Here is a 22,197-nt window from a genome sequence, read left to right on the forward strand (position 1 = left end):
CAATGAAAATTCCAAGGCTATCCAGAAAAAAATGTGATTCAAAAATTGTGAAAAAGAAAAAACAAAATTTATAGCACAACCCCATCCAGAACAAGCATGTCAAACAGTGCATCAAAATCAACCCATAATCACATACTCATTCAGTATATTTAAAGAAAGGGCCAGCAACTTTAATCAGAACCAATGCAACCTTTCTTACAAAACAAATGCGCACTATTGCAAATAAAATCAGGAAGTCCAAGAATTTAGCATGCCAATTGATGCATTTAACAAACACTACAACTACGTACCTAAACTAGTCACGTATGGAGTCATAGGAGTACAAAATAAAACACATAAATCATGATATTTAAACAAAAGGGACATGGCAATCCATATTATGCACCAAGCAAATCAAAGAAAACCAAATATGAAGAGAAGAGAGGGAAGTATATCAGTTTGCAGTTAGCCATGTAAAAGTCACCTGCAAGAAACAGCACTAAAAAGTACTCAGGAAAATGAATAACCAAACACCTCACCATTACACTCTACTGCATTGCATGAGCCCATACCCTACGAGAACTGAGACGATGACACATTACTCAACCATAGACACTAAAAAACACCTTCTCCCACTTCTGTAACTGTGATTATAAGTCGCATTCTCAGTAGGAACTGAACAAGCAGAATCCCCGAAAAGATCATTGCAGACTGATTCCCAGGGCAATTTGTGATTCTTTATATCAAGTCCACGAGCCTAATAGGAACATAGAACAGGGAGACAAGGTCCAAACCGCATGAACTACCCACTGGTTAGGACCTTGTTAGCAAACAAGTTTGCATGATAGCAAGGGTATAGGCATGACCTTAAAAGAGCCACAATCTCTTCATATTGAACAGCCTTTAAAATCACGGACCTAGGAAAGACCAGAGGTTCCATTCCATCTACAGCTGTTTATAAAGGAACACCCAGCACCCCTCAATAATCATCTTGATGGAATCCCAAAGAGCTTGGTTTTTCCGTAACTTACTACCAAAACACAGTAGAACACTACAAGCAACAATGGAACCCAACCATGTACCAAAAAAAGGACCACAAAAGGCCAATTATAGCCTGCCAAAAGCACAAAACAATTAATACCACAGAACATTAAAGAAATATAAACGAACAGCAAATGGGATAGGAAATTACCCAGGTTCAATCCTTTTTCCAAAATTTGTTTTAAAAAGCGCACTAGAAAGAGCAAAGGGATAATGCCACAAGAACAAAAGAGCTTGTACCCTTCCATTGACACGTATAGACAGCTCATAGCAATCGAAATGGACATATACTCGGGAACATTCCGCTCAACCAGTCATATGTCTCACAAATCCACACCAAAACCAAATGGCAGCGAAGAAAGAGCAAAGCACGTGCATGAAAATCAACCAGGTATGGCAGCGAAAACAAGATTCATATTTCTAAAGAGCCAAATCAGATGTCACCATCAAGCAAGCATAAGATCGCATCATAACATCAGTGAGCACCTGAAACAGAAAGTACTCCCATAGTGGGACAAATGGCTTTCTTGATGTAGAAACAGAAAATATTGCAACTCTAATTACGCATTCCAAGTCTGAAACCACATAAGATGTCTTCCACTAGGTACAACTCAGTAAAAAGCTCCCCCTCTCTTTGACGAGTATCTTGTAGAGCCAACATCCTCTGCACAGCTGAAATTGAGATGATAAATGTTGTAAGTGCAGGTTTTAAAGTAAATAATAAACCACAAGCAGAAAGACTCTGACATACCTTTCCCAACCTTAGCGATAGCTACCAGCTCCTGGCCTCTCATATGGGCCAGAACGATCACGGCTATACCTATCATTTCCATACCCTCCACGACTACCAGAATCTCTGTAACGTCCACCCCCACCTCCACCGCCTCCACTGTACCGATCTCCACCGCGATCTCCACCACGATCAGGTCCATAGTGGCCGCCACCTTTTCTTTCCCCTCTACCCCCATACCTACCACCGCCCCTGCCTCCATCATCAGATGGACATTCACGAGCAAAGTGTCCAGGCTTACCACACTTAAAACAGTCACCACCACCCCCAGATCCCCTTGAACCTCCTCCATATCCACGAGGGCGTTCACGATCTCGGTCACGATCACGGCCACGGTCACGGCCGCGGTCACGATCATAGTCTCCATCTCGGTCTCTAGAAGAGCCTTGGGTAGGTTGAGCCCTTTCCACAGTGATGGGGCGCCCATCTAAGTCCATGCCATTCATTTCCTCAATAGCTTCTTCCATAGCTCTCTTGTCATCAAAAGAAACAAAACCAAATCCACGTGATCGTCCAGAAAACTTGTCCAAAACAACCTGCGTTCAAAGTGTAATTTAAACGTCAGAAATAAATGATGGCATGAACAAACGAAGTAACTGTAGTTCTCAAATACTCATTCACATGCAAATAAAAAACACAATGCTGACTCTGAATCATTTTGCTAACTAAACATGCTTACACGACCTGTGATTAAGAGAACTACTTTCAAAGTAGCAAAAAGGAATACTCTCTACACTGCAACTCAGTGAATGAAGGTCGGTTCAGAAATTAATGAAAATCAACAGGCTACACCCATCATCAAAACACGAGCAGATAAAAGAAAGGTTACAAAGAATCCCTTCCAATCCCTCTTTCACTCACTCAAGTAGAGGTAAAGCACATTAAAATAAGCAGTGGGAATATTGAAGAGGACAACACAAGAAATTCGAATAATGAGCCGCCCATAAATCAAAACATGTTATCATAATGCATGCCACAGATCACATGCTCAACAAGAAATTGTTTCCTTTCCAACCACAAGCTACCCATTAACATGACTACCATCATTATTCAATGATCTACATAAAGATCAAGATAAGATCTCAAATTCACAATGGATTATATTAAAAAGGCATAAGAGAACAAACAAAGCTTACTTTTGCTTCAAGCAAACGACCATACTTCTCAAATGCATCTTTTAAACCTCTATCAGTAGTAGACCATGAAAGGCTTCCCACAAAACAGCGAAATTCATCCACATCTCCCATTATTTTACCTATGAAAACAAAATAGTCAAACAATTATTCCATTAGAAATCTTCAAATTAAACACATAAAGAAACCCAAAAGAACAGCAGTAACAGAAACATAATATCCAGCCCCATATTCAAAATTCAAATTCCCTGACCCCAAACCTACGAAAGTATCCCTGATGATGTCTACAACCAATCTCCTAACAGAGAAATCAGCACACTGGAGAAGTCTATTAACAGGTCATCAAACCTATCTTTTTTAAAACACATGATGTTCTATTTAAATATAGATGAATGAACTGCAAAACAGATGAAGTAATAAACCATTAAGTTCCAATGACAACAAAAACAACAATATACAAAACTCAATTCTTGTATTCATTCTAATAAGCTCTCGCATTCCTTGTGGCTCAGATAGATATCTGTCACTAATACTGCTTAACCGACACCAGCAAAACCATTCAATAAAGTGTAAGTCCACAACATTGGCGCGCCCATTCCAATACTCGTCTTTTCGAACTCCTAATTCCCCCAACCCCCCTCCTCTCTCCTCTCCTCTCTCAGAAGGAAAAAAGAGCTTGAAGCCGCAGTAAAATCATAAAATAATCTTCTTTTGTTTTCCTCAACCCCAATTCTCTCTTTAAAGACCCAGTTCTAAGACCTACCGCATGTTAATCGGGCTTCAACAACAAATAAAAAAATGAATAAGGTAACGATTTCATCAGATTGTTAACCGCTCACAAGCACATAATATCTACGCAACCATAAAATTAAATCATATAAACATCATTGATTCATATGGCTAGCAAAATTAAAAACCGAAATCAAAGTATTCAGAACAAATTCCTTCAAAGGAACAAAAAAAAAAACATAAAATAAACGCTAGAAATACCTAACGTGCAAATGAAATCGATCAATCCATAAAAAAGATAACAATTTTAACACAGATCTGACGTAGTTCGTAGCAACGGAATTGTATCAGAGACGAAATAACAATCAATCGACAATTGATGATAAAATTCAGATCTAATCAATGATCTAACAACGAAAATACATAATTATAGAATGGTGCGATACATATGAGATGAAGGGAAAGAGAGAGAGAGAGAGAGAGATGACCTTAAAAGCTGACTTCAGGATAAACCCTAATTGGCCAGAGTCGCGCACAAAACACAGATTGGAACTTGGAGGAAGATATGCGTTGGGTGAGGGGATATAAATATCTAAAAGCGACTACAAATTGTTTTCTATCAAGCGTTTATTAGACCTAGTAAAAGACTACAAGAGGCCTGGGCGTATTTCTGGTCCAGACTCCAGACTAGGGTAATAATGAGCCTAACAAGCTCGCGAGCAGCTCGGATTCGGCTCAGCTCGGTCAAAGCTCGGCTCAAGACTTAAACGAGCCGAGGCTCGGCTCGTAAAGCTTGTGAACAGCTCGATTATTATTTTCTATTTAAAAAATTATTTATATTAAAAAAATATTTTATATTAAAAAAATATTTTTATATATTAAAAATTATATTAAGTATTTCTTTTAAGATATTAACTAAGGTATATAATAGAAGAAAGATAAAAAGAAAACGTAAAAACAATTAAAAAAGGGTATTTTTCATTAAGGTGTGATTGTTTGATCATTAAAGTGGGAATAATTACTGGAGAGAATTCACGCGTGGACAATGGGGAGCAATGTTGCAAGATGGAAGCAAGTGAGAAAGAAATTTGGCTTTTTAGAGTCCCACATCGGTAGAATAGGATGAGGGTGTGAGTTAGAGGCTTTATAAAAGAAACCTTTCACTACGTAACTCCCTACCATTGGCCGGCCTGCTATTACTTTCTTGACTATGCAATAACAAGTGTTAGTTATTGGGTCTTCGAACTACTAAATGTTCGGGCCTAATGAACTATGAACCTTGAAGTTATATTCGAACTCGAGCCGAGTTGCAATTTTTGGACTCGAGATCGAGCCTAAGTAGGTTCGGTTTTGGTTTGGGTCATTAACACCCCTAGCCGAGTCTAAACGAGCTCACAAGCCGAGCCTAAACGAGCTCCCAAGCCGAGCCTAAACGAGCTCACGAGCCGAGCTCGAGCCGCAAATTCTAATCACGAGCTCGAGTCGAGCTCGGCTCCCCCAAGCTCGACGAGCTCACGAGCCGAGCCGACTATTCGGGTTCGGCTCGCTCGATAAGCACCCTTAGTCCAGACCATGGACCAAACCAAACCGGTTTGACCTCTGGTCCCGAGTGGCTTGCAACCTTTGTGTAGTTCTAAGGCCTCATTCTTTTGAAACAAACTGAATTGAATTGAATTGAAATGAAATAATAATAATACTACTTAATATTAATAAAAAAATGTAATAATTAATATAATAATAATAATAATGATAATAATAATAATAATAATAATAATAATAACAATAATAATAATGATGACGACGATTATAATAATAATAATAATAATAATAATAATGACTGAACTAAAAATAAGTCCAAAAGAACAGGGCCTAAGAGTGACAGTTCTTGATTTGGACAAAGTTTAACTAAAAGTGGAAAACGAAAGCTTGGTTTTGCACCCTATTAACAATTCTAATCTTTTTAAAAAATTATTATTGTGTATATACATACTATATGCGCGCAATATTTTTTGATATTTAAATCAATTCATTAACTTGAAATACATACAATATCTACAATAAAATAAAAACAAAGATTTACTTATCAAATTGCATCACGTACAGGTCCGCTATGGCATAATCACAATCGTTGATGAGATTTTGGTATTACACAAACTTTCTTTCACATTGTCTTTTCTGCACCTTTCCACGAGGAGGTTTATCGATCTATTGTAGTTTTGGATTAGTATTTGATTTTGAGTCACTTGATTGTAGAAGGATTGACAATTGTCGTGTCACTGTAGAAACTCTCATCAACAAATCAATTTGTAGTTGGAAATGGAACACGCGCAAAAGAAGGTTCACAATGTCTTACAACAAATAGAGATAAAGTCTAATATATATGGGTAGAAAAATCTCTTCTTTTTAGAAAGAATGAGATTTGATTATAAACAACAACTTAGAACTAGTAATTGAGAAGAAAAATGGTTTATCATTGCTTAAAATGGTAGTAATAGTCTATAGATCCAAAATCTAGGGCTTTGTGAAAGAATAATAGAGAAAATAGGGGGCAAGTAGAGATGAAACTACATATATCGATAGATTAAAGTGTACCCAATTCATTATATTTAAAATGGCACATAACTATAACCTTTTTAACACTATGTATATCTGACTCATTATTTAAACATAGCTGCATTGAGTAATAATTACTTATTTATTTGTTAAATGATCTTTTTTAACATTATAACCTTTCCAAGTTAATTGCAACATGGCCGCATGGGGGATGAGGCTCATTATTCAAGGAGTGCTTATGAGAACGAGGAAGACAGAGAGAAATAATAAGAGGGGTCAATGTGATAAGAAGAGAGATTGAGATATCTGCTACTAAAAAAAAGTAATGTTGCAACTTATTCATGCTTTTCGAAAAAGAAAGTGTTGGAACTAATTTGAAAAGACATACAAACTAATACAATTTAACTATATTATAAACCCCTAAGATGAGCCCCCCTCCCCCCCCCCCTTACAAACCTTTATTACTAGGGGTGTTCATAAATGTCGGATTCGGTCGATCGGATATCCGATCCGTTTTTCTAGTTTTCGGATTGAATATTCAAAAAATTGGGGACATAAATTTTTATTTTCGGATATTCGAAACATTAGAACTTTTTCGGATACCCAATCTAAAATATCAGAAAATATTTTTTTTGACCGGATATTCGATGGTTGGATCTGATCGAAAACTTATATTATGAATTTTCCTTGTTAAGTTTTTGGATATCTGACCCCAACCGAATTTAAGATATCCGGTTATTCGATTTGATTGTTTGTATAGATTATTTAGCCCAATTCCCTTAGCTTTGAGAGTCGATTTAAGCTCTTTTGAGCTCAATTGTTGTGTGATTATTTGATATGTTTGGACTTGTTTCCGTGTGTTAGATGTTTTTGGGCAGATTAGGCATCTAGTACCTTTATTTGGGTTGCAGAACGGAAGTGCAATGATCACATATGACCAATAGAAGATCCGAGAGGTTTCACAAGTGATTAGGACGAAGATTGCACGGAAAAAGCCGAGGGATCACTCTCCCCCGGTTAACCGGGCGGTTTGGCCGTACCGGGTGAGCCAAAAAGTTCAGCTCCAAGCCATGTGTCGCCTGGTCAACCAAGCGAAGAAGGGGCCAAAATTGCTTACATGCCAGAGCGGGCGGCCCTGCTCGATTGACCGAACAGAAGTTCTCCTTAGCTCGTAAAATTAAATCGTCTCCCTTCAGGAACGTTAATTTTTTATTTTTTTAGCCGGTTTTGTAAAAACTAAAAATAGGTTTTTAGTATCTTCGATTAGGATCTTTAATTCTTAGTTTTTAGGTTTAAACGCTTAGTTTTATCTCTCTACTTTTGTATTAACTCTTTGCTTTGAAGATTATAAAGATCGTTGATTCGTTTTCATTGATTTTCAATCATTCATTATTCCTTAATTTGTTTACTTTGATGTATTCTTCTACTTGCATTATGTTTATTGAGTTTATTATTATCATGAGTGAGTAGTCGTTTTCTAGGGTTTAGTGAGGGAAGCCATGTTATACCTATTTGATCGTGGTTTAAAGTTCTTCGATACTTGGATTGAATTAGAGTAATTCCTATTCATTGGTTATGCCTGTTTAATTCATGTAATTGCGCAATATAATGGGTTATGTTTAGCTAATAGGACTTAGAATCGAAAGATCGTACTCATTAGAGGCTTGTTACAATTGGTAGATCTGATTATGTTGAGCGACCGTACTAGCATATGTTGATCTAAGAGTGTTGAGACCCGACCGTACTATTAACAAAATAGTCTAATTATTCGAACGTCAATCCAAGTATTGTTGAATTATATTGTAGTGATTAAATTCGTATAAGCATGATGGACCGATCGATTGCCCTAGGTTTTTAATTATTTGATAAATAACTTCCATCTTTTTGTGTTCTAGTCTATTCTAGTTTAGTTATTAATTAATCAATCAAATTCCTCTCTTGAAGTAGTTAAATAATTCAGCACAAATCTATAGAACTCCTCTCCATGTGGATCGACTCGTATTTGTCAGTTTATGCTAACAACAAATTACCGTGCACTTGCGGTATATATTTTAAAACCCATCAAGTTGTTGGCACCGTTGTCGGGGAGACGGTTAGTGTCTGTAGCTTTTTGATTGATTATTTGAACTATTTCTACTTTCCTATTCGAACTTCAAGTTCTAGTTGAGGCAATCTCACTGCTCATTTTTCTTTGTTTCTTTTATGCCCAAGTCTAAAAGAACAGGTACTCCAAGTTCCAACTAATCTTGATCTTGAGAAAACCATCCGAAAACTCAAAAGGCAACAAAACAAGAAGAAGTTGTCTGCTAATCATGGAAAATCCACGGAAGAACCATCAGAATCAGTCATGTCTCCTAAGTCATTGAAGCCTTATGGGGTAACTTCCCCTAGCAATGTTCCCACAGTCCCTACTATGCCTGATATACAAGCGGCCAACTTTCATATCAAGCCTGCCCTCATTAATATGATCCAACAAAACTAGTTTGGAGGGCATCCATTTGAAGACTCTGCAAATCATTTACAATGGTTTAAACAACTTTGTCGTATCGTTATGCATCAAGGGGTCACTCATGATCAATTGAAGGTCATATATTTGAGTATTCTTTGAAACACAAAGCGTAGAATTGGTTGAATGATGTGACAATAACTGAACTGAGTGTTATTTCTGAAGCATCCCAAAAAGAGTACTACCTTCCTACCAAAACTGTAGAATTCAACATAATTTTGCTACCTTCCAACAAGAACTTGATGAGACACTGAAGGAAGCATGGAATAGGTTCAAAGACTTGCAGAGAGAATGCCCTCACCATAACCTTGATAGTTCTTCTAACTTAGCAGCAGATGATCATAGTTCTTATAGGACTATTATAAAGAAAATGTTGGATGCTGATGCATATGCATTATTTTCCTCACTAGTCGCCCGGTTAACCATGAAGATGGATGCATTAAAATCTTCGCATGTCTTCCATGACACCTATTACCTCTTTCTACTGTGAAGTGTGTGGTATTCAAGGCCACTTTGCTCATGATTGTTCCTATAATCAACCTGACCTGAACTAGATGGAGCATGCAAATGCATTTCAGCAGAGACCTCCACACAACCTATACTTTAACACAGTCAACCCAAAGTTGGAAGGATGATCCTAATTTTTTTCTACAAAATATGATTACTAAGAAGAAAGATTTTGGTGGCATAAATAGAAAAGATCTAACTGAAGAGTGCAGTGTTGTTCTGCAAAAAAAAAATCCCCCCCAAACTAAAAGATTCTGGTAGTTTTTTCCATCCCTTGTCATGTGGGTGCATTGTTTATAAGATAAGGCTTTATGTGATCTAGGTGCTAGTGTATATGTTATTCCTTTATCTATCTGTAACTGAACTTGGGAGTTTGAAATTGCACAAAGATTAGTTTGCAAATGACAAATCGTTCTGTGAAATATCCTTTGGGTATTTTAGAGGTGCATGTCAGGGTTGAAAATTTCTACAATCCTGTCGATTTTGTAGTACTTGATATGGAAGAAGATAGTCAGATTCCCATTATTTTTGGTAGACCTTTCTTATGTACTGCAAGTGCTGTTATTGATGTAAAATTTGGCTCTCTGACTTTAAGTGTTGGTGATGATATTATTACTTTTAAACTAACCAATGTTATTAAGTCTCTTATGTTTGAGCACACATGCTGCAAAATTCATGTACTAGATGAGATTTCTGGAGGTGCTTTTCAACAATTCATGTCAAATGATTTATTGGAGACAACTCATGATTTGGATGACCTTGACATTAATGAGATATCAGACTATAAGGTAATGGAGACTATTTGCTCTACTTTCGAGTCATAGGTAAAGAAGTTAGAATTTAATTAAGCCTTTACCTTCTCACCTCAAATATGCATTTCTTGATGATAATGAGGAATGCCCTGCGATTGTTAGTACTAAACTCATAGTTAGCCAGCTTTCATAGCTTCTTACAGTGCTTCGCATGCACAAAAGGGCTATTAGGTATAGTATTGATGATTTAAAGGGTATTAATCTTGATTTCAGTATGCATGGAATAAATTTGGAAGAGAATCACCGCCCTTCCATACAACCCCGAAGAAGTTTGAGTCCTAATATGCAAGAGGTAGTGAAGAAGGAAATAATGAAACTACTTGACGCGGGCTTCATCTACCTTATCTCATATTCTAAATGGGTGAGCCCAGTTTAAGTTGTTCCTAAAGGGGGGGGGGGTACTGCTGTTAAGAATGATTGGGATGAACTAATTCCTACTCATATTGTTACAAGTTGGTGAATGTTGTATTGACTATCTCAGATTAAGCACAAGCACTTTGAAAGATCACTTCCCCCTCCCTTTTATTGATCAGATGTTAGAAAGATTAGCAAAACATAACTTTTTCTGTTATTTGAATGAATATTCAGGTTTCTTTCAGATTCCATTCACCAGAGATCAGGAGAAGACGACGTTCACTTGCCCTAGACACTTTTGCATATCGCAGAATGCCATTTGGTTTGTGCAACGCCCTGCCACATTTAGAGATGTATGATGGCCATTTTTTCTGATTTCATCGAGAATATCATGGAGGTATTTATGGATGATTTTAGTGTTTATGGTTCTGACTTTGTAGTGTGTTTGCATAACTCTCTAAATTCTGAAATGTTCTGAGGTTAACTTGTTCTTAATTGGGAAAAGTGCACTTCATGGTGAATGAGGAGTGGTACTTGGACACCTCATATCTGACGTGGCATCCAGGTGGACAGAGCAAAAATTGAGGTGATTGAGAAACTTCCTCCTCCTGTGAATGTCAAGGGAGGGAGGAGTTTTGTGGGTCACGTGGGGTTCTATCGCAGATTTATAAAAGATTTTTCAAAAATTACGAAACCCCATACTCAATTGTTGCTCAAGGATGCCACTTTTAATTTTACTTATGCTTGTGTGGAGTCTTTTGACAGGATTAAGGAAGCATTGACCACTGCCACTAGGGGATAACCTCCATATTGGACTCTTCCCTTCGAGATCATATGTGATGCTAGTGATTATGCAGTTGGTGTTGTGCTTGGACATCGGAAGAACAAGGTCCTCTATGCTATCTATTATACCAGCAAGACATTGGATGAAGCTCAGGTCAACTTGCTACTACAAAGAAGGAGTTATTGGCCATTGTTCATGCTCTTGACAAGTTTCAAACCTACCTCATAGGTTCAAAAGTGATTGTCTACACCGATCATGCTGCACTGAAGTATCTATTGGCTAAGAAGGAAGCAAAGCCTCGACTTATTCGATGGATACTCTTATTACAAGAGTTTGATTTGGAGATCCGTGACAAGAAAGGTGCTGAGAATGTAGTTGCAGATGATCTTTCTAGATTGAGATTTGAGTCAAGTGTTGATGACCCCATAGATGATTCTTTTCTCGGTAATCATCTTTTTGATGTGTCTACTCAATCCCCATGGTATGCAAATTTTGCTAACTATCGTGTTGGTGGTTCTATCCTCCTGATTTGACTTACCAACAACGCAAGAAGTTTTATCATGATGTTAAGCATTACTATTGGAAAGACCCACTTCTATACAAGAAGTACTCAAATGGCTTGTTTAGAAGATGTGTTGCTGATTGGGAAATAGTGGGGATCCTACAACACTGTCATAATATCCTTGTAGTGGGCATCTTGGCTCACAGGCCACAGCTTATAGAGTTATTTAGAGTGGTTTCTACTGGCCTACTATTTTCAAAGATGCCCGTGCCTTTTGCCTTTTCTGCAACGAGTGTCAAAGAACGAGAAATATTTCAAAGAGATAGGAGATGCCATAGATGGGAATTTTGGATATTGAGCCCTTTGATGCGTGGGGCATTGATTTCATGGGACCTTTACCTTCTTCTTGTGTGGATTATGTGACTGAGTGCGTTGAAGTTGTGGTTTCACCTACTAATGATTCTAAGGTGGTCATGAAGCTCTTTCAGAAGATTATTTTTCCTCGATTCGAAGTCCCAAGAGTCTTGATCAATGATGGGAAGGTCTCATTTTCATCAGAGAACCTTCAAAGCTTTACTAAAGAAATATAAAGTCACTCATAAGGTTTGATTGGCTTATCATCCTCAGACTAGTGGCCAAGTTGAAGTCTCCAATCATCAGATTAAGCGCATCCTAGAGAAGATGGTCAATAGGTCAAGGAAAGATTGGTCACAAAAGTTGGATGATACTTTATGGGTACTACGAACTGCTTTTAAGACACCTCTAGGAACCACCACATATCAGATGGTCTATGGCAAAGCTTGTCATTTACCAGTTGAAATGGAGTATCTCTCAGCTTGGGAAGTTAAAGAAATCAACATTGATTTAGAGGCTGTAGGTGAGGCAAGAATTCTTTAGTTGAATGAGTTAGATGAGCTTCGACTAGAAGCATAAGAGAACCACAAGCTTTACAAGGACCAGACAAAGAGGTTTCATGAAAAGATGATTGAGAAGCACGAGTTTCATGTTGATGACAAGGTTTTATTATATAATTCTAGACTAAGGCTGTTTCCTGGACCTTTTGATGTCACTGATGTGAAGGCACATGGAGCCATTGAAGTGGCTAATGCAGAGGGGACAAAGTTTAAAGTGAATGTTCAACGTCTGAAGTTGTACCATGAGGGTGCTTTCATAGGCCAAGTGGAGGTTATCTACTTCCATGCTCCCCCACTTTGAAATCTAAGATACTATACGGTCGTGTGGGACCTTTATAAACTAGCATTTTACGGAAGGCAACCCGTCTTTTCTTTTCTTTCTCTGACAACTAGTCTACAACATATTGATCTTTGGACGAGCTTAGTGTGTGCACGGGATCAATATCATAACATCGGAAAAATTTGACGAAAAATAACTAAAAAATAAACCGCCTGGTCAACCGGGCGATTTCGCCCCACCGAGCCACTGAACTTGCCCCACCTGGCGAGTTTGTCGGATACTGCACCTAGCTATTTCAGGAGGCCGGGAAACGAAAAATTCAGAAAAAAGGCTAAGTGATTTTCCCCGGTCAACCGGGCAAGGCTGTCTGACCGGGCGCACAAGCAATTTTGAGGTTTCTTTTACCCGGTTAACCGAGCAACATTGCCTTGGATATGTCGAAGATTTGGAATTCGCCCGACCAGGCTGTAGTACTTCACCCCACTAGCTACCTGCGTTACGCTGCGGGGAAAAAGAAGAAATTTTTTTGCTCGGTTGAATACCTGAATCAGCAATTTTTACCCTCTTGTTTTATGCGCCGAAGCGCTTTTTTCCTCTTCACTTCTTTCATTCTCTTTCACTCTTCATTCTATCAAGCCCTATCTTTCTCTCTCTCCTCAAAACCTCCATAACCACCCTTCATCCTACCTTTCTTCACTCAAAAATTCCATCTTCCCAGTCAATTTTCTCATCTTTGATGGGTTTTAAAATATACTGCAAGTGCACGATGTCTGTTTAGCAAAAACTGGCAAATACGAGTCGATCCACAGGGAGAGGAGTTCTACAGATTTATGCTCAATTATTTAACTACTTCAAGAGAGGAAATTGATTGAAGAATTAATAACTAAACTAGAATAAACTAGAAAAAATATGGAAGTTTATCAAATAATTAAAAACCTAGGGCAATCGATCGGTCCACCATGCTTATACCAATTTAATCGCTACAATATAGTTCAGCAATACTTGGATTGAGGTTCGAATAATTAGAGTATTTCGTTAATTCTACAGTCGGGCATTAACAACTCTTAGATTAACATATGCCAGTACGGTCGCTCAACATAATCAAATCTACATATTCTAACAAGCCTTTAATGAATACGATCTTTCGATTCTAACTCCTATTAGCTAAACATAACTCATGATATTGCGCAATTACATGAATGAAACAAATAACAAATCAATAGGAGTTATTCTAATTCAATCCAAATATTGAAGAACTTTAAACCACAATCATAAAGGTATAAACATGGCTTCCCTCCCTAAGCCTTAGAAAAAAACTACTCACTCATGATAATAATAAACTCAATAAACATAATGCAAGTAGAAGAATTCATTAAATAAAACAAAGTAAAGAGGAATACCGAATGATCGAGGAACGATGAAAATGAAATCAACGATCTCTATAATCTTCAAAGGCAAAAGTTCATACAAAGCTGAGAGAGAAAAACTAAGTGTTCAAACCTAAAAACGCAGAAATTAAGATAGTCTAATCGAAAATACTAAAAACCTATTTATACTTTTTTACAAAACCGGCTAAAGAAGGCAAAAATAACTGTCCCGAAATATCACCCGGTCGACCAGGCGAAATCCGCCTGGTCACTCGGTGGTTTTCGGGAACGTTAATTTTTTCCTTTTTTAGTCGGTTTGTAAAAACTATAAATAGATTTTTAGTATTTTCGATTAGGCATCTTTAATTCTTGGTTTTTAGGTTTAAACACTTAGTTTTCTCTCTCTATTTTTGTATTAACACTTTGCTTTGAAGATTATAAAGATCGTTGATTTCGTTTTCATTAATCTTCAATCATTCGATATTCTTTCTTACTTTGTTTACTTTGATGTATTCTTCTATATGTACTATGTTTATTGAGTTTATTATTATCTCGAGTGAGTAGTCTTTTTCTAGATCTTAGTGAGGGAAGCCATGTTTATACATATTTGATTGTGGTTTAAAGTTCTTCGATACTTGGATTGGATTAGAGTAATTCCTATTGATTTGTTATGCTTGTTTAATTCATGTAATTGCGCAATACCATGGGTTATGTTTAGCTAATATGAGTTAGAATGGAAAGATCGTACCCATTTTAGGCTTGTTATAATTGGTAGATATGATTATGTTGAGCGAGCGTACTAGCATATGTTGATCTAAGAGTATTAAGACCCGATCGCACTATTAACAAAATACTCTAATTATTCGAACGTCAATCCAAGTATTGCTGAATTATATTATAGTGATTAAATTGGTATAAGCATGGTGGACCGATCGATTGCCCTAGGTCTTTAATTATTTAATAAACTTCCATCCTTTTGTGTTCCAGTTTATTCTAGTTTGGTTATTAATTATTCAATTAAATTCCTCTCTTGAAGTAGTTAAATAATTCAACACAAATGTATAGAAGTCTTCTCCCTATGGATCGACCCATATTTTCCAGTTTTCGCTAACAACAAACACCATGCACCTGCGATATATATTTTAAAACTCATCATTACTCGGGACGGATTCGGGTCGTATTTTCCTTGGTCCGAAAATTTCGCATCGACTTATCTAAAATGAACATCCTAGTTATTACCACTTTGCTAGCCTCCCTTTCTAATAGCACCATTCCTTTTGTAAGTATCCTCTTTATCCCTTCACAACAACCTTGATTTTCTTTTTTTTCCACAAGCTCATTACCATTACTAGCCTACCTAAGGATCCTGAGTGAGCATAACTTGATGTATTATGTATAACACCCGCAATTTCACCTAGTTGGAGCATCTTTTGGTATTATTTTTGTGGATGTTAGGTAGATTTAAATTTGGAACTCATACCCTGTATAAGTATTAGATAGATGGTTAATTGGAGATTCCAGAATTTAGGTTTAAAGGGACATCCAAGTTATATCGACGGTACAAGCACTGCGAAGTATATGTGAAATATAATTGCTTTTTAATTTCCAAAAACTTTTGATGAAATCTATATGGGATGAAAGAAGAAATCCTTTATGTGATGGTTGAGATAGAGTTAAGAATACAATAAGGACCTGGATTTTTGGATTTTTCACCGTTGAAGACTTACAACTCTATTTTTCACCGTTTGGGACATCAATTTATTTTCTGCTGAATTTTGACTATTGTGATGTTAAAAGGGTGGGTCCTTGAGTTAAAGATTTTTTTTTAAAAATAAAACAATAAAGAAATTATTCTTAAAAAGATATTCATCTTCTTCATCTATTTAATCATTAGTTTTTATATGCACGCGATGCGTGCGAACATACGTACAAAATTATTTTTTTAGGAGATGAAAAAAATTAAATTAATTATTAATTATTTCTAATAAATTAGGAATATTTGAATTCTTGATGGTTTTCTTTTTGTAATATTTTTTTATTTTTTAAATTAATTAGGTAGTTTTCTTTTTTATTTTTTCATTAAAGGAAGTAGTTATAATAGAGATGTTATGAGGGTAAAATGGGGTTTCTAATATTTTGGTGTCCTACCCCTCTTCCCATATAGAATAGAGATACTCATAACATGTCCACCCTAAAATCCACCACAACCACCCCCAAAGGCCAAAACCACTGTATAAACCACGAACCGCTTCAAAAATCACCCAAATCGCCACCATAACTACCCATAACACCTCGAAACCAATCCTAGACTAAACCACCACCACTACCTCAAAAACAAACCTAGTTCCCAAAATGACCAATCCAACTCAAGAAAACCACCAGTGCTACCACAAAATACCCCTTACCACTAGAAAATTCACCCTATTGAAGTTGAAGTCCCACTCACTCAAGTTAAAAACCATCGTAAATAGCCATTAAAACCATCCCAAGACAATTAGATCTAGTGAGAGATGAAAGAGAGAAGTAAAGAACTTCGGAGAGTGTGAAGTAAAGCGACAACAGTGGTGTTGATAAAATGGTCATTTGTACCACATACGTGAAGTAAAGAGGTGTTGTCTATTATTTGAGACTTTGAGGGAAGAGTTGTGATGGTGGTATTATTGGTGATTCAATCCCCAAAAGGGTGAAGAGTACCACACTACTAATATTTTGAATGAAGAGGGTATTTTATTTTATTTTTCTTTTCTTGAAAAAACCATGATTAACTAATGTTGTGAAAAAAAATATTTTTTTATTGTATGGTGTGCTTAATGGTGGGTTTATAGTGGGTTAGTTAACTGGAAAATAGGACAGAGGTCTTAAAGGCTAAAAAAAAGTTACAAGTCCTTAAGAGTGAAATGCTTGGGAGTTTGGGTCCTAATTGTAACCTTAACTCTATTGAGATAGGACACCCTTTTATAGAAATTTGAGGGCCAATTCTCCAAGACACTTGCAAAACTAAGAGTACTCATGTTCAAAACAGACACAAACATGAGAAACAACTATGTGTAAAAGAGTGATTGTGTGATATATATTGTCTTGGTTACACGAAAGATCAACAATTCAGAGTTATTGCAACTATCGGATGGACCAATAAATATGATATATAGTCATAAGGGAGAGTTCGAAATCTATGGTACTTATTATCGTGCAATTAGTTTTCATTGAGTAATCTTGCGTTGTATGGTTTGCATTTGCGTTTGAAAAGCCTATTCCTCATTCAAGTGGTGAAATAGTGTTAAATTAGGTTGTAAGTTCCGTCATCCTTCTCATTCATCACCAAAATATATTTATACAACCTAAGAGTCCTATTGTAACACCCCGATAAATTTTTTTTTTCAAAATACCTTTTCAATATAAAACTTAGAGAATCATCAAAGTATTATCTCCCGTATGATAACGTATCAACTTATTCAGAATTTTGCAGCAGAAAACATAATAAATAACTTTATAAATAAAACTTAGACAACTCCAAAAGTCAACCCAATAAAGTGAGAGTGAAACTTAAAACGAAAACCAACTTATAGAAAGTATAAACTCAAAGTATGATAAACTGACTACACAAGCTCTCCGATGCATCATCCTCAGACCTGTAGATGGACAAATGCACTATTGATCCCTAGAGACTGCTCATAAAAATGGGTCATCACAGGATTAATAAGGCATAGCCATGATCATCACATACAAACATGATACTACTACATAACAAACAAAAATAAATAATAATATAATAACCTTGCAGATAACTTGTACTAAACTAAACTTCACAACCAATAATTTAATTACTTTAAATGGAATAGTCAATGGAACGAGTTGTTTGACTAAAAACCAGCCTTCCCTTTGGAAGATAAAATACGGGCAGGACTCCGTATTCCCATGACCTATGATATCGAGGAACCTTTTAAATAAAAATAGGACACTGTGATCAATCCGCTCCCAGGAAAAGGCATGGGCTACTATCATGTACTCCAACTCTGTACTTGTCCAACACTTCAGACTTACACAAGTCTAAAGCTATTGCTATCAACGTTTCGCTTTACATGATTAACCATTTATTACTTGTTATGACTCACAAGCAATACAGATAATACAATTATCAAACAATCATAAACTTTCATTTTTATCTTAGGATTAGATAAGTGATCAAACAACTTAACAACCCAAGATTAATTCTAACTTCAATTCAATCTTTCTTATTTGTTAAACCTAGCCAACAACCAACCAACCTTTCAAAGGTATAAAATATAAACTTTCCAAACAAGCTCCTCGATCCTTATAAAGCAGTGAAATATTCAAAAAGGAACAACATGATCAATCATGATCCAGCTAATATACATATATTAATTCCCGCATGTGAATTAATAAAATAAAGTTCTCAACCATATGCTTGCATCAATCTTCCATATAAACATAATATAAATCTCATAATCAACATGTTTCACACAACGACATAAGACATGTAAATCCAACACAATATAAATCATATGTGAACTCAAAATAGATCTTATACATGATACTACATAATTCTCATCCTTAAAATCATGATACTAATCCAATCAACACATAGGTATGTACGTATCTTGTGTAGACGAAATGAGTGGCCACTTTCACAACCTTAAAGGTCGCCTACAGAGAATTATCCGCTTAAAACAACCAATATACATTCACAATCAATCCTTTATGAATTTATAGCAATAATGAAATACTTTAAACCCTTCTTAAAAGTGTTTGAAAACCTTTCCCATCATTAGAACTTAAGTATAAAAGCCTCCTAGTATAGTGCTACTATTCTAGTTGCCAACGACTCTCAAAACCTATGTTTAAAAATCATAAATCTCCATTAACAATACACTTTTTAAATTTTCAGCAACATATTATATATTAAAGCTCTTTTCAAACATGCCTAGACATATCTAAAATCATAATAAGAATAACCAATTTCATAAACTATAATATACTACTATGATTTTCAACCTTTGAAACCCTTAAAATTTCATGCTTTGATAATTAAAAATCTAAGTCCAATATAATAAATAAATATATATTTTTATTTCTTCAATACATAAATTATATAATCTGAGATTCATAATTAAATCATCGAACCATAACTTTTGAACATAAACATATTAAAACAAACCCTAAAAATATAATCTTTGCATTAAAATAAAAACTTGAGGAGGAAGAAAGATAACCAAACAAGAAGAGAAGGAACACGCCGGCGGGGAGGTCGGCGCGACGGCAGGTGGTGGTCGGTGCTGCCGGCAGTTGACGGTGCCTATTAGGTGCAACGGTGGTTGACGAGGAAGAAAGAGAAGAAGAAACCGAGAGAGATAAGGAAGAGAGAGGGAAAGCCAAAATTCTTGGGAGGAACAGAGAGAAAATAAAGTTGTGTGGGGAAATTTTGGGTTTATGGGAGTTTATATAGGTTTCCCCTTGTGGGCTTAGGAAAAGGTGATTCGACTCAAATAGAGTTTAATGATTAATAAAATTAGTGTTTGGACTCCCCATAATTAGGAGTTCTTTTCCTAATCCAAATAGTGTTCGGTGTTCCTCATACCCACTTAGAAATCATTTTCCAAATCCATGAAGTGTTTTAAGCTTTTCAAATATTTTTCAAAGCATGACTAAACAAAATATTTTAACTTCTTTATATCATTAAAATAATTCCTTCGACTTTCATATAGTCAACCTTTGAAGAAATGAATCGTTTAAATGCTAAAATATATATAAATATAAATAACTATACATTAAAATATATTTATAAAATTCATAAAATTTACGGCGGATTATAAACTACCCCTCTTAAAAGAAGTTTCGTCCTGAAATTCGACACGAAAACTCCCAAATGTCAAAAGTTTTTAACTCAACTTCTTTTTGAGAAATACTTGTGTCACCTCATTTGCACGCTTTTACGAACTTTAAAATCACTTGTGTTACTCATGAACACACTTTCCATGCAGATAATCTATTTATTTTGCCTCAATTATGTGCAAATCGCCAAAATAAGCATAAAATTGCATAAAAATATCATAAAAATAGGTAAAAAGCGCGAAATTCTATTGCATTCTACCCTCCTTAAAGAAAACGAGTTACGCCCTCATAACGTACCTCAAGGAACAAATCTGGATACTTCTTCTTCATTTCATCTTCGGCTTCCTACATCGCCTCTTCAGACTCATGGTTAGACCAAAAAACTTTCACGATATTTACATCCTTATTACGTGTACTACATACGCACTTTGATCTTATCAAGAATTTTCAGAGGCCTTTCTTCGTATGTGAGGCTACTATCAATCTGGATCCTTTCAGGCTCCAAAACGTGACGCTCATCAGAAATATAACGCTTGAGTTTGGAAGTATGAAACACATCGTGCATCTTCTCAAACTCCATTGGCAAAGGCAACCTATAAGCTTCCTTACAACTTTGCAAAATCTCATATGAGCCTACATATTTGGCACTTAATTTGCCCTTTTTTCCCAAATCTCATCACCCCCTTAGTTGGTGATACTCTCAAAGCATACCTAAACAAAATATTTTAACTTTTTTAAATCAAAAATAATTCCCTTTGACTTTCAAATAGCGAACCTTTGAAGAAATGAATCATTTAAATGCTAAAATATATACAAATATAAATAACTATACATTAAAATATATTTATAAAATTCATAAATTTAACGGGGGTTACACCTACTTCATCAAAAACTAGGAATAATAATTGCACTCCTACTATACATCATATATGAGTCCTAACACCCTCCCTCAAATTGGAGCATGCAAATTGTGAACGCCCAACTTGGATAACAAAAAATCAAACTGAGTCCTACCAAGTGCTTTAGTAAAAATGTCTGCCAACTGAAACTTAGTAGGAACATATGATGGACTCACTGGACCTGCAGTCACTGCATCACGAGCAAAAATGACAATCAACCTCAATATGTTTAGTATACTCATGGAACACTAGATTCTTGGCAATGTACAATACATATTGACTATCACAATATAACCTCTTTTCTACAGGATATTGAACTCCCAATCACCTAGCAGCTGCTTGAGCCACTTTAATTCACACACTAGAGTAGCCATAGAATGATATTCTGCCTCTGTAGAAGAGCGAGACACAATACATGGCTTCTTAGTCTTCCAAGAAACAAGAGAATACCCCAAAAATATAACCTAACCACTTAGGGATCTCCGAATAAGAGGACCGAAAAATATAACCCAACTACTCAGGGATCTCCGAGTAAGAGGACAACTAGTCCAATCAGAATCACACTATCCCTTAGGCGGGGAGCACTAGTAGAACTAAATAATACTCCTTGTCCTGGATTTTTCTTCAAATATCTAACCACTCTAAGATCTGCCTCCCAATGAACAACTTTAGGTGCCTCCATACACTGTGACAAATTATGAACATGATATGCTAATCTAGTCTAGTAATCGCAAGATAAATCAAACTGTCCATCAATCTACGATACTACTCTACATCATCAAGCAGAGGGCCATCAACTAAAGTGAGCTGACGGTGTTGTTCCATAGGGAACTTAACTGGCTTGGTCCCAAGAAATCTGACCTAAGATATAATATCTAAGACATCTTCCGTTGACTCATAAATATTCCCAGAGGTCCCCTGGCAATCTCCAAACCAAGGAAATTTTTCAAAGCTCCAAAATATTTCATTTTAAAACAAATTCCCAGATAAGCTTTGAAGTTTAGCAAAGCTTCCTGATTATTCCCTGCAATAATCATATCATCAACATATATAAGGACATCCAGCTGAATATTTTTCCTGATCAAATTAGTAAACATGGAATAGTCAGAAAAGACTGATGATATCCATAAGCCTTCAGAGCAGTAGCCAGTTTCGCAAACCAACACCTGGGTACTTGCTTCAATCCATATAATGACT

General features: G+C 36.2%; 1 protein-coding gene and 1 non-coding gene across 3 annotated transcripts; both read right to left on the bottom strand.

Annotated features, from left to right (window-relative positions):
* Nucleotides 1-1,393: 1,393 nt before the first annotated feature.
* LOC104895448 (glycine-rich RNA-binding protein RZ1A) lies at nucleotides 1,394-4,317 on the bottom strand. Of its 2 annotated transcripts, none has more exons than XM_010681966.4 (4): nucleotides 4,161-4,317; nucleotides 2,947-3,065; nucleotides 1,772-2,346; nucleotides 1,394-1,692 (listed from the first exon to the last, which is right to left on the bottom strand). In XM_010681966.4, exons 2-3 carry the CDS (start codon nucleotides 3,055-3,057, stop codon nucleotides 1,783-1,785), a joined length of 675 nt encoding a protein of 224 aa, XP_010680268.2. In that variant the 5' UTR covers nucleotides 3,058-3,065; nucleotides 4,161-4,317; the 3' UTR covers nucleotides 1,394-1,692; nucleotides 1,772-1,782. The 2 variants fall into 2 exon arrangements, with proteins under 2 accessions (XP_010680268.2, XP_048499809.1); XM_048643852.2 differs by lacking the exon at nucleotides 4,161-4,317 and adding an exon at nucleotides 3,934-4,085.
* Nucleotides 4,318-8,933: 4,616 nt separating this feature from the next.
* On the bottom strand, nucleotides 8,934-9,040 carry LOC125494475 (small nucleolar RNA R71). Its single transcript, XR_007270723.1, has one exon. It is a non-coding gene; the product is annotated as a small nucleolar RNA R71 (small nucleolar RNA).
* Between the last annotated feature and the right edge of the window lie 13,157 nt (nucleotides 9,041-22,197).

Source organism: Beta vulgaris, chromosome 1 (genome assembly GCF_026745355.1).
Source record: "Beta vulgaris subsp. vulgaris cultivar EL10 chromosome 1, EL10.2, whole genome shotgun sequence".
NCBI classification, from domain to species: domain Eukaryota; kingdom Viridiplantae; phylum Streptophyta; class Magnoliopsida; order Caryophyllales; family Amaranthaceae; genus Beta; species Beta vulgaris.

Bases quoted from the DNA above. Each gene is read 5' to 3' on its own strand.
- LOC104895448 (XM_010681966.4), bottom strand. From the start codon at position 3,057: ATGGGAGATGTGGATGAATTTCGCTGTTTTGTGGGAAGCCTTTCATGG. The intron at 2,347-2,946 runs GTAAGCTTTGTT...CTTTGAACGCAG, and splicing joins GTCGTTTGCTTGAAGCAAAA to GTTGTTTTGGACAAGTTTTC.